The 15,310-nt window shown below is 43.6% G+C and overlaps 2 protein-coding genes across 4 annotated transcripts in view; one reads left to right on the top strand and one right to left on the bottom strand.

The window, feature by feature from the left end:
* Uch-L5 (ubiquitin carboxy-terminal hydrolase L5) overlaps positions 1-7,259 on the bottom strand; it is a 47,498-nt gene extending 40,239 nt beyond the window's left edge. For both annotated transcript variants that reach the window (XM_050196754.2, XM_050196753.2), the window contains exons 1-3: positions 7,153-7,259; positions 6,863-6,926; positions 6,638-6,743 (exon numbers count right to left, since the gene is read on the bottom strand). In XM_050196754.2, the coding sequence (XP_050052711.1) occupies positions 6,638-6,743; positions 6,863-6,926; positions 7,153-7,237 (255 nt within the window). In that variant the 5' untranslated portion in view covers positions 7,238-7,259. The remainder of the gene's footprint in view (positions 1-6,637; positions 6,744-6,862; positions 6,927-7,152) is intronic.
* Positions 7,260-7,357: 98 nt separating this feature from the next.
* Positions 7,358-15,310, top strand: part of LOC126547967 (uncharacterized) — a 239,429-nt gene continuing 231,476 nt past the window's right edge. For both annotated transcript variants that reach the window (XM_055063336.2, XM_055063337.2), the window contains exons 1-3: positions 7,358-7,690; positions 15,050-15,111; positions 15,207-15,250. In XM_055063336.2, the coding sequence (XP_054919311.1) occupies positions 15,081-15,111; positions 15,207-15,250 (75 nt within the window). In that variant the 5' untranslated portion in view covers positions 7,358-7,690; positions 15,050-15,080. The remainder of the gene's footprint in view (positions 7,691-15,049; positions 15,112-15,206; positions 15,251-15,310) is intronic.

Below are 15,310 nucleotides of genomic sequence, written 5' to 3'. Positions count from 1 at the left end.
GGGTTTAGACGCAATTGCACTAGGCTGACACAAAACTGATTTTGGTCGGCCAACTTCCTGCAACAGCTGTGTTGTGCTGACGGCCGTGTCGGCAGGAGTGGAGTCATCGGCAGACAAGTCAGACAATTTTGTTGCCCCATGGCTGAGCCCCTCTCACTGCTGTGCCGACACTGCTGTAGAGAAATTCTTGCTGCCGACCTCTACACATGCTGCTCACTTATTTTTAAAAATCATTCTGAACAAGGCATTTAGCATATTCACGGCAAAGGATAGCCAAAGCATGTGCAACCTTCTTCGTATGAAGACAGATTTACCTGAGCAGTGCATTTGCTCAGATCGGCACGTACGGCCACAGTTGGTTGTTTACTTCAAGCACTGTGCAAACCGCGCAGCACTGACATGAAGTAATGACAAAATATTGCAAGACATGTTTATTTGCAAATGTGAGCCCTGTTGCATCACACTTGCCGAGACAAGCTGGATGATATGAGGGACCGGAGGCTTCAGAGGTCCCTTTAAACAAAGCAACTGAGAGATGGGGAACTATTGATAGCCATTTTTTATTTAGAACTCTTTACCATGCATGCAGTGAGCTCGATGTAGTAGTATTGTGAAAGGAAAGTGCGTATATGCCCTCAGAGAGCACATTGCTTTCTTTGAAAATGTCGATGCCTTTTATATACTAACATAATCTGCCTTTTTCATGGCACGACGGCGCATGCGCCTTGCCCTAGCAGATTAGTCGCGAAACGTTTTGGAAAGGTCACACTCGTCACCGTGCGCCTCAAGGTCGCCTGAAAAAAGAGAGAGAGAAAGAAAAAAAGAAAGAAAAAGAAAAGAAACCACTCGGACGCACGCTGCGGCAAGCACTTGTGCTATGTACTGCGTTGAAACTCCACTGGTAGCTCGACGACGTTGCGGTGCCGAAAATGTGCATAGCGTAAGACTGCAACTCTAAAACACAAAGCAGCCAGGGCTTCGTTCCAGTGGTTTGGACCAGTGGTTGCCGCCTTTCATTGATGGCCAGCAAATTTAACGAAAAACCCGTGCATCACACTTGGGTAACATACGCACAGATATGTATGTTTTGCTACGTTTTGACATTATTTTATATCAGCGATGCACCTTTTCCACAATATTTAACGCTAACAACGATCTGTGCCTGTAGATGTCAATGTAAACAAATGCACCGCTTTGATAAATTTGGCACTCGAAGATTTCTTTAATATGCGAAATGTCTAAATTATCTTTTAAAAAAATACAAAAAGCGAGCTAAAAGTGCAGAAATCATCGACAACAAACTACAAGGCATCCGTGTCGGTAAAGGGAATTCAGCGTGCCTTTATCGGCGGCACTGTTTGCACAACAGCGCACTCAGGCCTGCTCACACAGTAGTCATTTAGTGCTTCATGGCTTCAGGAATGACATTCTGCCCCGGAGAAGCCATTAATAATGATTCGCAATCCACGAGACGCAAAACTGACGCTTACTCAACGTGGGCGCAGATACACAAATCAGCGGGCCAAAGCCCTGGCACCCTTCCAAAACGTTTCCAGTGGCGTGCGGCAGGGGGCAGCACAGGAAAATTAAAAAGGCGGATTGAGTGAAGCGTGCTGCAGTATTGTGGGAGCTGTCACTTGTTCATTTGGTATAAGAGGCAAACAAATGTGTCAGCATAAGAATACCACAATCTCTTCTAGAGGTCATCAACAATACGTACAAGGCTACCATATGTGTAGTCGCACTTCATTCATGGAAGTGCTGGTGATTACGACTGGCAGCTTTCGATCAACAATGGCGACGTACTGATATTGGCTGTATACAGTGTCGCTGCGTCTAGCTTATTGTGTGCGCCCATACAACACTTCAATTTGCTATCACCATCATCATCATCATCATCATCATCATCCCAGTTATGCCCACTGCAGGGCAAAGGCCTCTCCCATACTTCTCCAACTATCCCGTTCATGTACTAATTGTGGCCATGTTGTCCCTGCAAACTTCTTAATCTCATCCGCCCACCTAACTTTCTGCCGCCCCCTGCTACACTTCCCTTCCCTTGGAATAAAGTCCGTAACCCTTAATGACCATCGGTTATCTTCCCTCCTCATTACATGTCCTGCCCATGCGCATTTCTTTCTCTTGATTTCAACTAAGATGTCATTGACTCGCGTTTGTTTCCTCACCCAATCTGCTCTTTTCTTATCCCTTAACGTTACACCCATCATTCTTATTTCCATAGCTCGTTGCGTCGTCCTCAATTTAAGTAGAAGCCTCTTTGTAAGCCTCCAGGTTTCTGCCCCGTACGTGAGTACTGGTAAGACACAGCTGTTATACAATGTTCTTTTGAGGGACAATGGCAACCTGCTGTTCATGATCTGAAAATGCCTGCCAAACACACCCCAGCCCATTCTTATTCTTCGGATTATTTCAGTCTCATGATCCGGATCCGCAGTCACTACCTGTCCTAAGTAGATGCATTCCCTTACCATTTCCAGTGCCTCGCTACCTACCGTAAACTGCTGTTCTCTTCCGAGACTGTTAAACATTACTTTAGTTTTCTGCAGATTACTTTTTTACACCCACCCTTCTGCTTTGCCTCTCCAGGTCAGTGAGCATGCATTGCAGTTGGTCCCCTGAGTTACTAAGCAAGGCAATATCATCAGCGAATCGCAAGTTACTAATGTTGAATTCCAATGGCAGAGTCGGAGCAAGTTTGTTCCAATGGCAGAGTGAGGGCGGGAGTAAGGTGTTCCAATGAGAGAGTAGGAGGGGATTCAGAGCGGGAGTCAGTCCGTGGAGCAGAAAAAGATGCTCCGCCAAAATCGGCGGAGTGGACCGGAACTCTGCGTGACGTATTTCCTTTACCACGTTTGTCTGCTGGGAGGCGCCACCGGTCACGACTCGCGAGGAAGCAAAAGCTGCTGCACGCTCGCCGAGATATCCATTACGCACTTTTAAAAAAACAACAGGTGAACGGCGCTGAAGAGACAAGTGACCTGTGCGGCGGTGCTGGGAGCAAACAGCGGAAGGAAATGACAAGCAAGGTATCCTGGGTAACTCGGTGATAGAACTTCCGCTTCCGCCTTGCTCCGGCGGCGCAGGTTGTGTTCCACTCGCGGATCTGGAGGCGTTGCTCTGTACCAGAGTCGAGTGCTCGCTCGCGGAGTCCGACGGCTGCTCCGACTCTGCCATTGGAATTCAACATAAGGTATTCGCCATTAACTCTTATCTCCAATTCTTCCCAATCCAGGTCTCTGAATACCTCCTGTAAACACGGTGTGAATAGCATTGGAGAGATCGTATCTCCCTGCCTCACGCCTTTCTTTATTGGGATTTTGTTGCTTTTCTTTATGGAGGACTACGGTGGCTGCGGAGCCGCTATAAATATCTTTTAGTATTTTTACATACGGCTCGTCTACACCCTGATTCTGTAATGCCTCCATGACTGCTGAGGTTTTGAATGAATCAAACGCTTTCTCGTAATCAATGAAAGCTATATATAACGGTTGGTTATATTCCGCACATTTCTCTATCACCTGATTGATAGTGTGAATATGGTCTATTGTTGAGTAGCCTTTACGGAATCCTGCCTGGTCCTTTGCTTGACAGAAGTCTAAGGTGTTCCCGATTCTATTTGCAATTACCTTAGTAAGTTCTTTGTAGGCAACGGACAGTAAGCTGATCGGTCTATAATTTTTCAAGTCTTTGGCGTCCCCTTTCTTATGGATTAGGATTATGTTAGCGTTCCTCCAAGATTCCGGTACGCTCGAAGTCATGAGGCATTGCGTATACAGTGTGGCCAGTTTTTCTAGAACAATCTGCCCACCATCTTTCAACAAATCTGCTGTTACCTGATCCTCCCCAGCTGCCTTCCCTCTTTGCATAGCTCCCAAGGCTTTCTTTACTTCTCCCGGTGTTACTTGTGGGATTTCAAATTCCTCTAGACTATTCTCTCTTCCATTATCGTCGTGGGTGCCACTGGTACTGTACAAATCTTTATAGAACTCCTCAGCCACTTGAACTATCTCATCCATATTAGTAATGATATTCCCGGCTTTGTCTCTTAACGCATACATCTGATTCTTGCCTGTTCCTAGTTTCTTCTTCACTGCTTTTAGGCTTCCTCCGTTCCTGAGAGCATGTTCAATTCTATCCATACTGTACTTCCGTATGTCAGCTGCCTTACGCTTGTTGATTAACTTCGAAAGTTCTGCCAGTTCTCTTCTAGCTGTAGGGTTAGAGGCTTTCATACATTGGCGTTTCTTGATCAGATCTTTCGTCTCCTGCGATAGCTTACTGGCACCCTGTCTAATGGAGTTACCACCGACTTCTATTGCACACTCCTTAATGATGCCCATAAGATTGTCATTCATATCTTCAACACTAAGGTCCGCTTCCTGAGTCAAGGCCGAATACCTGTTCTGTAGCTTGATCCGGAATTCCTCTATTTTCCCTCTTACCGCTAACTCATTGATCGGCTTCTTATGTACCAGTTTCTTCCGTTCCCTCCTCAAGTCTAGGCTAATTCGAGTTCTTACCATCCTATAGTCACTGCAGCACACCTTGCTGAGCACGTCAACATATTGTATGATGCCAGGGTTAGCGCAGAGTATAAAGTCTATTTCATTTCTAGTCTCGCCATTGGGGCTCCTCCACGCCCACTTTCGGTTATCCCGCTTGTGGAAGAAGGTATTCATTATCCGCATATTATTCTGTTCTGCAAAGTCTGCTAATAACTCTCCCCTACTATTCCTAGAGCCTATGCCAAATTCCCCCACTGACTTGTCTCCAGCCTGCTTCTTGCCTACCCTGACATTGAAGTCGCCCATCAGTATAGTGTATTTAGTTTTGACTTTACCCATTGCCGATTCCACGTCTTTATAGAAGCATACAAGCAAATTGCTATGGCCAGAGCTGAACTACTAATTCCTTATCCTTTAGTTCAGGTCTGTCAGTAGTGGGTGCCTGAACTCGTCTGCTGAGCTAGGCGTAACATTCACCGCATGAGGTCAACACAGCCTCATACTTGATTTTAATGGCTGGCAAGGGCTGACAATTGTGCATTTCAACTTTGGAAGCTGGTTTCAACACACTTTAAGTGCAAATAAATATAAGGTGTCCTAGCTTACATTAGCCAAGCTTGTTAAAAAAAAGAAAGGAAAGGTTTTACAGTCGTGTCTTGCACAGTGTTTTTTGTTTCCTTTTTTTTTAACAGCTTGGCTAACATTAGCTGGGTCACTCAGTATATATATATATATATATATATATATATATATATATATATATATATACAAGAGCAGGTGCTGAAGCAATTAGACTGTCATTACGATGTTTTCTGTTAGAGATTTATTTCACGAAGGCTGGCGGCTCCTTTCGTCCATTCCTTTGTAGCCAAAACAACATTGTTCTACACAACAGGTCTTCGGCATTGTTCAGAGCATTCGAGCTTTTCTGCAGATGCTAAACGGCAGAAAAAAACATGCAAAGCTGCTACATGGACACAGTGGGCAGCTGCTGTGCCGTTTGCCAAGTGCGCTCTCAAGATGCCGCCTCTGAACAGGTGGCGCCACAGCACAGTCACTGTTGGCAGCATATGAAGCTCTCCCATACCGTGATGTAGAAGTTTCGTGACCAGTAAAGCTATCAAAGGACTCTGATATTGGTTATCTGGATTTCTAGATCTTTTTGTGGGCCAACCCCAAACATTGTGCAGTGTAAAAAATCGTGGCCCATTCCCGTGGGTATGCGCAGAAAAATGTGGGCGAATCCCAAAGGTGGTGCAGTCTAAAAATGTGAATCGATCCTGAAGATAGAGCAGTGTAAAAATGTGGGCTGTTCCCATGGGTATGTGCAGTCTAAATATATGGGCAGGTCCTGAAGATAGTAAAGTAAAAAATATTGAAGCAGTCCGATGCTCCACCTCCCCTCACGCGAGATGCGACGCGATAGTGTGTTGTGCGCTGTGACTGCACCTCATTCTCACCCCCCAACTTGCTCAGAAAGACCTTTATGATTGACTTTAAGTGAAGGTTGAATTGCCTTACAACTTTTTTGGGGAAAGATATTATTAGGCACCTTCTCTCCAAAGCAAATCACATTCACGGAAGATCTTAAAACAGGCGACAGCACGAATTTCACATGAAAGCATATGAAGATATTGCAATGCTTTCAACATGTTAGTTGACAAGGAACTTGAAACAGAGTCATAATCTGCAAATTTCTGTGCAAAGGTGTTGGGATTTAGAACAGGGTGACGTAACTGGCCGAATGATTAACGGAGTTTAACGTCCCAAAGCAACACAGCGGGCCATAGGAAACGCCGTAGTGATGGGCTCCGACCAATTGGGTTCTTTAACATAGTGCACCGAAAGCGCAGTACACGAGCGTGTTTGCATTCCCCACCTATCTGAATACGGCCGCCGCGGCTAAAAGTCGAACCCGCGACATCCGTGCTTAGCCGCAGAATGACACAGCCACTTGAGCCATCGCGGCAGGTGACATGACTAGCAGAATTAGTAACCCTCGCAGCAACTTCACGGAACCACCGTCACGACAAGTGCGGGGATTGTTTACGCAGAAGAAACAGCGTGACTAGGGGAAGACAAAATACTAAAGGATTCAAAATACGGCGCACCTGCTTTGCAAAAAATATTTTCTCCAGACGGTTGTCTTGCACAATGGAGCCACTTGGTTCATCGTTCTTGTACCACTTGAAGAGAAATATGAGGCCATGAACAGGCCTGTAAATAAAAATAGAGATGCCACTGAATCAGATAATCACGGGGATAAAATAGTTTCTAACCAAATAAATGAAGCAAACAATGGAGAATTAGCTAATGCGTTCGGCAATGGCACTTACTTGAGCTTATCAAAACTCTCGCGATCTAAGCTCCATAGCTCTTCCACTTGGACCCCTTTCACACCTACGCAAAGAAGAAAATGTCACAGGAGACACTAGGTATTTAATATAGAATTCGTCAAAGCGTCAGCGGTGGTTTTCTTTTACAACGAAAACCGCCGTAAACAAATGACAATGTGAGCGCACACGATCGGTACACCAATGCCTTCCCCGTCGGCGAAGCCGTGCGTAGTCAAACTCCAGTTGGTAGCTCTCACAGTCACATAGAACAAAGAACTTAAAATACGCACCAAATCCTTTGATTAATTCAGTAAAGACTCCAGGGTCGCTTTCAATTAAACACCAGTCACCAGCGCTGCCTGAGCTCGCCGCCATTCTTAAATGCAGCGGCGGAAGTTACGGATGCATTGGGACAGTCAGGAGTGGGCCCGAATGACAAGAATGTCTGTCTGTCCGTAGTTAATTACCTAAACAATGTTTTAGTACCCTTTCCACTTAAGTAAATTAATAAAATGATGCTGAATATTTCAGTTGCAGCTTATTGGTTTGATGGTAGCTCGGCAACCGAGGGGTAAAATGTTTTGTTTCCGGCAGTTTCCGGTTTTCAAATTGCCCCGCTGTTATTTGACATGTTATTTGACATCTGATGCACCATGCATATACGAGGCGGACGGTTATCAAATGCCCGATTCTGCGCGCCCGAAAAGCGCTAACAGCACCTGAAGTGTTGGTGACTCTTGAGGTCGCTTTCAGTGATTATGCTTTTGAACTGGCAGTAGTACTGATGCAGAATTGCTCAGTACTGATGACCTGCGAGTTGCTGATTGGGTAAGCTGCTCCTGTTCGTTCCACGCTCCGTAGATGTAGTTACTAATGGTAACTAATTTTGTTCATCATCTGCACTTCCGATGTTTCACCAGCTCTCGTTTGTCCGAGTTGTTTTGCACCGAACGTAGCATTTACAAATGAAATACACGCGGATTTTAGTATGCCGGTTGTTGCTGTGCTGCTGGTGGGACCAATTTTTGAAACTCGCGCATGGTAAATGTTGCCGCGTTGCAACATCTGCCATGCGAGACACGCGAGTATGTTTATAGGGGCGGACGATGTTGTGTTTATGAGCTAGTTCAGATGGTTCAGTGCCAGCCTTGTAATAGCAGGTGTGAGTGCGTTTATTCAGCGCCGATTTCAAACTCCGTATTAAAGAAAAAGAAGATCGCAGTACAGTCGCACGCCTCTACAACGAAATGACCTGTATAACGAAGGAATAATTCGGACCCGGTTCTATTGTGAGGTGTGCGGTGCACGACCGTTACAACGAAGCGACGTGTATAACGAATGATTTCGGAGGCCTTGAGCACTTAGTTATAAAGGTGTTTAATTGTAGTTAATGGGCATCAAGTAAAGTAACAGAAACAGGCAAAGAACGTACGCTTGCTACCATAGGCGTATTTACCAGGGGAGCACTTGCCCCCCCCCCCCCCCTCCACTGTCACAAGCGGTGGAGCAAAGTATGCCACTCCCCCCCCCCCCCCTCACACTTTTGAAAGCGGGCAATTTTGGCTGTATGCTGGAAAGACCAGCGAAACTCCAGCTGAAGCAGAATTTTCTTAAAGGAGTCCTGAACCACCCCTCGGGCTTGGTGAAATAATATAGTCCACGGGTTGCATACGCTGCTGTGAACGTCTCAGCCAAGTTTTGCTGTCGTAGACGGTGCATGGAGCTCGCAAGCGGATCGTGAAGTCCCCTTTCTCTCAAACGTTCTTCAACACAAGGCCCTGTCCTCGCTCTCTTCTAGACGCACTATTTCATCGTCGGACGCACTATTTCGTCATTCCCTTAGACGGCTGCTATTGGCCGACAGCTGACATCAAGCTGCGGTTGGCTACATGGCGTAGATACTGCGGCCAGCGTGGGGTGCCACCACGAGTCTACTGGCTAAGTGCACTGTGGCTCGATGAGGACAACCCCCTTTGGCTTATGTTTAGCGCGTCGTAGGCACCAAAGGCGGAAGTCATGGCATCTGCATTAACATCCCAATGAAATACTGTGTGCCAAGGTGACATTTAGAAGGCGGAGCATTGTGGGCACGCCCCACTGCGTCGTAGCCTTTGCGGTGCAAGGCATTGAAGAAGGAATGAGAGCACAGCGGAGGCCATGTTTGATTGCTAATAACTCCACTTCTGCTGAATGCATTAAAGTACTTTTTGCGGCAAAGTATTTCTGAAATAACCTATTTTCTCTTCAAATGCATTTCTTCACTTTGATAAAAAGTGGTTCAGGGCCCCTTTAATGGAGCGGGTACATAAGTAATGCTTTTCTTTGCTACGTGTCCCTTGCTTGGGACACGAGGATTGTCTTTTGTGCCTCCCCGTGATGTGCTGCAGTGGACGACACATGGGATCCGCCATACACACTCGCGTTGCTGTAAAGGCCCGGCACTGGGCAGTTCCCACCCTAACAAATGTCAGCTGTCGCTACTTGCATCATGCTCAATTTGTTCGGGACAGCTATATCCATATTTGAAAGCACAGTCAACTTGATATTTACCCTACGGGCAAGGGGGAGGTCTGGATAAATTATTATAATCAGCCACGCCCAATGATTGATGTGCCTTACAGCATGATATCGTTGGATTATGAAATGCTAGAACTATCGAATCTCCGCCCAGAAATAGCCTACATAGTATTGCAGTCTCAGCACCTTATAATAATTAAAAACCTAACCAAACCTCTTACAGGTGTAACTCAAATTCCATCATGTAATCATCACTTATCGTAGATATGTTCATGAAAATGACCTTATTAGCATGTGCAGAGCCATTTCAATACCAAGAGAACACTGACTTGAATTTTTTCTAAAGGCATGTGTCATTTCTGACATTGTCGATTTCATTTCAGGCTGTTTCTAAATAATAGCTATACCATTACTTGTTTCACGGCAGGATCAAAGACAGCAGATATTTCATATTTTGAACAAATGAGGGCTTCTTTTTGGTTACGTGTACTGAAAACTTGAAATATGTAGGTTGCTTATGTGTTCTGGAAACACTTAGTGAATACTTGCTTTTTCCCAATTTTTATACACTACATATGGCATTTAGTAGTTTTCCCCCGGTATCCTCGCATAAACTATGCAGGGCATGGTGTTTTCATTTATTCGAAGTATGGAGTGATGAGTCATAAATGTTTATACTGTGTAGGTTCATTACAGCCTTTGTAGAAAGTTACTCATTGAGTCGTTCCAGCTGTCATATTGCAGCTAATCAAAAAGACTCCTAAAACAACAGCACGAGATACGGACTTGAACTTTCATGATAATGGGGAGAACTTAAGCGCAACGCATTGCATAACTTTCGTTTTCCTGCTTTAAATGCAAGTGTAGCAGATAATTACTAAACCCTCATTTTTCCAAGTGTTTTTGTGCATCATACGAGATTGGTAGTTTGTTTCTGCAGTATGCAAGGGGTCCATACTGTTATTTGTCTGTTTCACGAGCGGTTACATCCACAACTGAGGTAAAATTTTACGAACATAGGGGGAACAATACGCCAAATTTATGTGCCTTGGTAAATGCGTGTTGATCAAATACAGCCTAAAAAAGTGTAAGCAAGTATTCGAAAGTATCATGCTTCTCTTATTAGCTAGCTTTCCCAATGTCCCATTATACTTTGAAGGAATGGGCAGCATTTTAAGTGTAATGTGTCACTTAGTTTTCACGTTTCTGACTTATTTAGAAGTGTTACATTTATAGAGCCCTTGGTTTTCTTTTTTTACTTTTTCATGCGCCTGGTGTCCACACTTAACTAAAGCAGGCAGCTTCTGCATGTTTGGTGACTGTAAGGACGAGGTAATAGGCGATGTGTAGGTAAGATTAAAATAGATGCATAATTGGCCCTTTTGCAACAAATTGCGTATGCAATCACACTAGAGTGTTATGAGCGTGTCTAACTATGGGGAATTGAGCCCACTGCTCTGGCAGAAGTATAAAAGCCACCAAGAATTTAGCGAAAATTAGTGACACACTATGGAAACGTTCTGTTGCGAAGTTAAATGCGGTTGGATCAAAGACAGCCGTTGTAAAAAAAATTCTTATTTAAGTGTTAGAGCGTGTGATGTGGCCACTATGAGCTATGCTTCCCAGTGTCCTGATATAGCTATAGGTTACAGCATGTTTATGTTTCATGGAAAGGGGAGTGGGGTCATGGCGTCTGCAATATACAACAAAATGTTTACGTTTCTGGTCCAGTTAAAAGCGTTGCAAAACATTACTGAGCTGTCGTTCTTTTCCCAGTATTTTTATGCGTCATAAGACATTCCTATTAGATTTCAGCGATGTCTTCAGTGAACTAAACAAGGCACTTTGTTGATATCTGACAAAAAATAAAGGCAGCTTTATGGGCAATATGTAGGTAAACCTGAAACACAGGAGAATATGATATTTGCGGTAAATTAGGCACATAAGTGATCCGGAGCTTCATGAATGTGTTTTACGAACAAAGCAGAATTTATCCCGCTGCCCTGTGAGAACTGTGAATGCAAGCGATAACAAATCTTGCAAAAATTGAGCAGGGGAAGGGAGGGAAGGAGGACATCATGGCCAATGTTATGGTGAAGTAACATTTTTAAAGTCTGCGATATAATTACAAGCAACTGAAACTTTTATTGCAACTGTTCGGTAGAAACAGCTTCGCAGGAAATTGTGTCGTATTTCTCCAAGGTCGCACACCCCTGCTTTCTCTTTCCGTATGAATATTGCAAGTAATTTTGGCGATTGTACTTCGTTGTGTATAGCCTCAACAACACTATTACCTAAACGAGTGATACATTTATGCTGCAGACTTAAACACAGTGAGATTTTTTCTTTGATTATTAAAATTGTTTGTAGCAAATGTGAATTTATGTGCGGTGTACAGCTGCTACTTTGCGGGATCAGGACCTCTGTCAGGTACTCATTGCCTTGTGTCCCTGCATCATCTTGAGATTTTAAATATTTGCAGGAAATGTTTAATGCAAATTTATATAATTTTTTGTGCGCCCATGGTTCACCATATGTGATTGATAAATAGGTCTATGTCTGTCAAATATAAAAATTACTGACAGCTGCATTTCTAAGCTCTTTCACTTATTTTAATAGTAATTTGCTATATATATATATACACACACACATACAGAGAGAGAGAGAGATCAGATTGTGGTTTGCCTCCCCCCACTCAAGAAATAGTTGGTACGCCACTGCTTGCTACTTTCCATCTATCTTTTGTGCAGTGTTTGTGTCTAATTCACCACAGTTAATCTGCAGTTTATATGCTACTTGCCATAATACACTTAATTTGTCATTTTAGAGACAGGACCTTCGGGCAAGATTTTTTTCTTCTTCTTGGGCCTATTTGTCACACAAGCAAGAATTGTTTCAGGATGCATTTTCAGCATACATTTATTTTGCCTACTTGTTTCCATTTATAATTAGCCCTGAGATCCTATGATGCTTTCCTTCACTTTCTTTTTTTTTTTTCATTTGGTCTTGACTTTGCCTTTTTTTTGTGCCTCATGCAGACATGTAATACGGGGGCAAAATGCTCATTCTCATCAGACTGCACTGAATAGAAAAGGTAGCTTGCAACTCGTCTAGGCCACTCTTGAGTGTCGATGATTGCAACGTACTTGCCCAGTACTTGCGAGCCCTGCTATTCATTTGTGTTGCTGTTAATGAGACAATAAATGTGACTAGATAACTTCTTAGTCATTTGGTTGTCAGAAAGCTAGCAGCTAGCAAGAAGACAATGCCTATCCTGCTTTGTTCTAACTGGCTGGAGAAAAAAAAATGGCGTGACGGTTGTGTACTTCTCACATGTATGTACTTTATTCCTCTGGAGTGAGACTACAGAGTACTGTGACTTTACACTGATGCAATATCTCTTTATGAACAAAGCTGCTTCGCCATTCTGTGTCTTCTGCAGTATTGCATCTTTGAGCAAAAATGAGAGACATTCTGCGGACATTGTGCTTTTGACAAAAAGGGTATTTTTCCGGAGCCTGCTATTCATACCTGCTGCCATGAGAAATTATGATACAAACTAGAAAAGTTAGTTCCTAACTTCCTAACTAGTAATGCTACAGGGCACATTATACATGGGGGAAGACTCTAGGAGATCGAGTGCAACATGGAAAAAGGATTCATCAGGGATGTCGAGGGGCTGAAGGCTGCCAGTAGGCAGTAGGGAAGGTGTCTTGCACTGCTGGCAGAGGTCACAAGACATAATGTACATTCGCACAGAATGGTAGCAATCTGCGGTAGCAATCTCTTTTGGCCTGGTCTAGGCCAAAAGAAGCACCGGTGGATACGATCATGTGTGTGTGATACATTTAGATGTCTGGCGGTCTGTGCATCATGAAGCTGGCCCAAAGCAGCAGAGCAAAGATGCAAGGGAACAACAAGCTAGAGCTCAGCACTGTCAGGACAGGCATTGTAGCGATGTAAGGTATTGCTGTGAAGTACAAGCATCCGTAAGGAAGGATCAGGGTGGGGAGAGTTCAGACTGTCTATGAGATGAATCGCGGTGCTATTCGGCAGCTATGTGGATTAAGGCTGTAATCGAGAGAACAAAGGCTCTATGTTTTCGTCATATATATATGAACCCATAGCAGCTGGGTAGGTCTGTATGACAAAAGTGAATGAGCACACGAAGTCAACATGTCATGCTTGTGATTTTCTGCAAAAAGTTTCAGATGGGTCGTTTCCACAAATGGCCACAGTAACACAATGGAAAGCATGCTTGAAAGCAGTCATATATTGTCACACTTTGCTTGTGGCGATGCCACTGTAAACTACTCTGTAGAGATGCAAGTGTCACATTGAAGAAGGCTCAAACTGTGCTGTCTGTGCTGAAAGGCACATGAAATGTTCTGTCCTGAAAGCATAGTATAATTTCCATGGGGTGTCGATTCATCAGGTACTTGTGTACAAGTGCACTCTTTTAGCATCAGTGGACATTCAGTGCTTGTTTTCTGTGCACAAGTTAATTTTCAGTGAAAATTGCAATACTTTAATATTGGAAATAGTGCTTGTGTCTTCTTAACTAATTTCTTTGTAAGACTGCCGCAGGCTAGCTGTGTCTTCCTCGGTCTCTGTGCTCTTAAGAGGTAGAATTTTAAAATAAGGCGAGTGCTTACTGCACCCATTTTTATTATCAAAGTGCAGTTTGTCTTTGGGAGTGATTCTGAGGTTATCATTGTACACATGTATGCCTAACTTGCAGTTAGTGCTGTAATAGGTGCCTAAAACATCTTTGGCACCTGTACATCTAATCCTGTATTTACTCAGGCTTGTGCTGTAATTGCTTTATAGTAGAGCTGCAGTAGAGCTGTAACTGCAGTTCAAAATGGCTTCACAGCTACTGTTCATTGTGGGAGTACTGGCAGAAAATTTTTGTCTTGTATTTATTATTTTATTGAATAGCCGTCAACCCAGTAATTATGCTATGGAGCCCCACTTTCCCATGAGTGCAACAAAATGCAACAAAGTTGAAAATGCATGGGAAAACCAGTGCAGCTTTGGACGTGAAAAAGGAGACTCATCACATTACCGAAACCTGTTGCGGTTGTCTCTTGATATTAAATACCACTGATGCATATACACACACTATGGTCATGCTGCGGAAAGCCAAGTCCCTGCAGCACTCATTGGGGTAAGAGGGGGACAGTGTGTCCTCCTGTATTTCAATGAGAAGCGCACAATGAGAAGGCCACTTTGGCAGCTTTCAGCAACACAGTCATTGTATGACCTTCAACCACTGCACTGGGCTTACAGGCAGGCTTCTAAGTTATTTGTCATACCATGTAAATGTCACCTTACTTCTGGTGACTTAATGAGTCTCTTTTTTCACATCCGAAGCTGTGCTGTGCTTGACACATAATTTTAATGCATTGTATACAAGGTGCTGTAATTATTTGGGACACTAATGAGGAATGGAATCTTCAGGTTGTGATTATGGAGTCAATAGCTATCTTAAAAAGCGATAGAAAAGGGAGGACACACAATTTTTGTTTTTGTACTCCTTCTAAAAGAAACTTCTCAGCAGCCTTTACATAAAGCTGCTAGCTTTACTTTGTTTATCCTGGTGTGCTGAAAGCATTATTTTATCTCATGGCAGTAATTTAACTTTTTGATCAAATTGTCTTGTTCCAGGAGGAGGGGGGCATTTTCTTGACTTGGTGACATGAATGCTGATCAGAAAGGAGCTTGGCTGGGTTTGTCAATTTATGCTCAATACTTATTTTGCTTTGAGTGTGTTTCCAATTAATTTCATGTGTAAATGAACACTTCTAATACTTTCTTTCAACAGAGCTGAAAGAACTTCATTCCTCCCTGAATGACTTGAAGGACAAGGTACACTCGCCTTTCTTACCAATCCTTTTTCATGTAGAGGGCAAACCATTTGTACATGTT

The sequence above is a fragment of the Dermacentor andersoni genome, chromosome 1 (genome assembly GCF_023375885.2).
Source record: "Dermacentor andersoni chromosome 1, qqDerAnde1_hic_scaffold, whole genome shotgun sequence".
Taxonomy (NCBI): domain Eukaryota; kingdom Metazoa; phylum Arthropoda; class Arachnida; order Ixodida; family Ixodidae; genus Dermacentor; species Dermacentor andersoni.
Note: the sequence above shows the minus strand (reverse complement) of the source record. Positions and strands in the feature narration are given on the sequence as shown.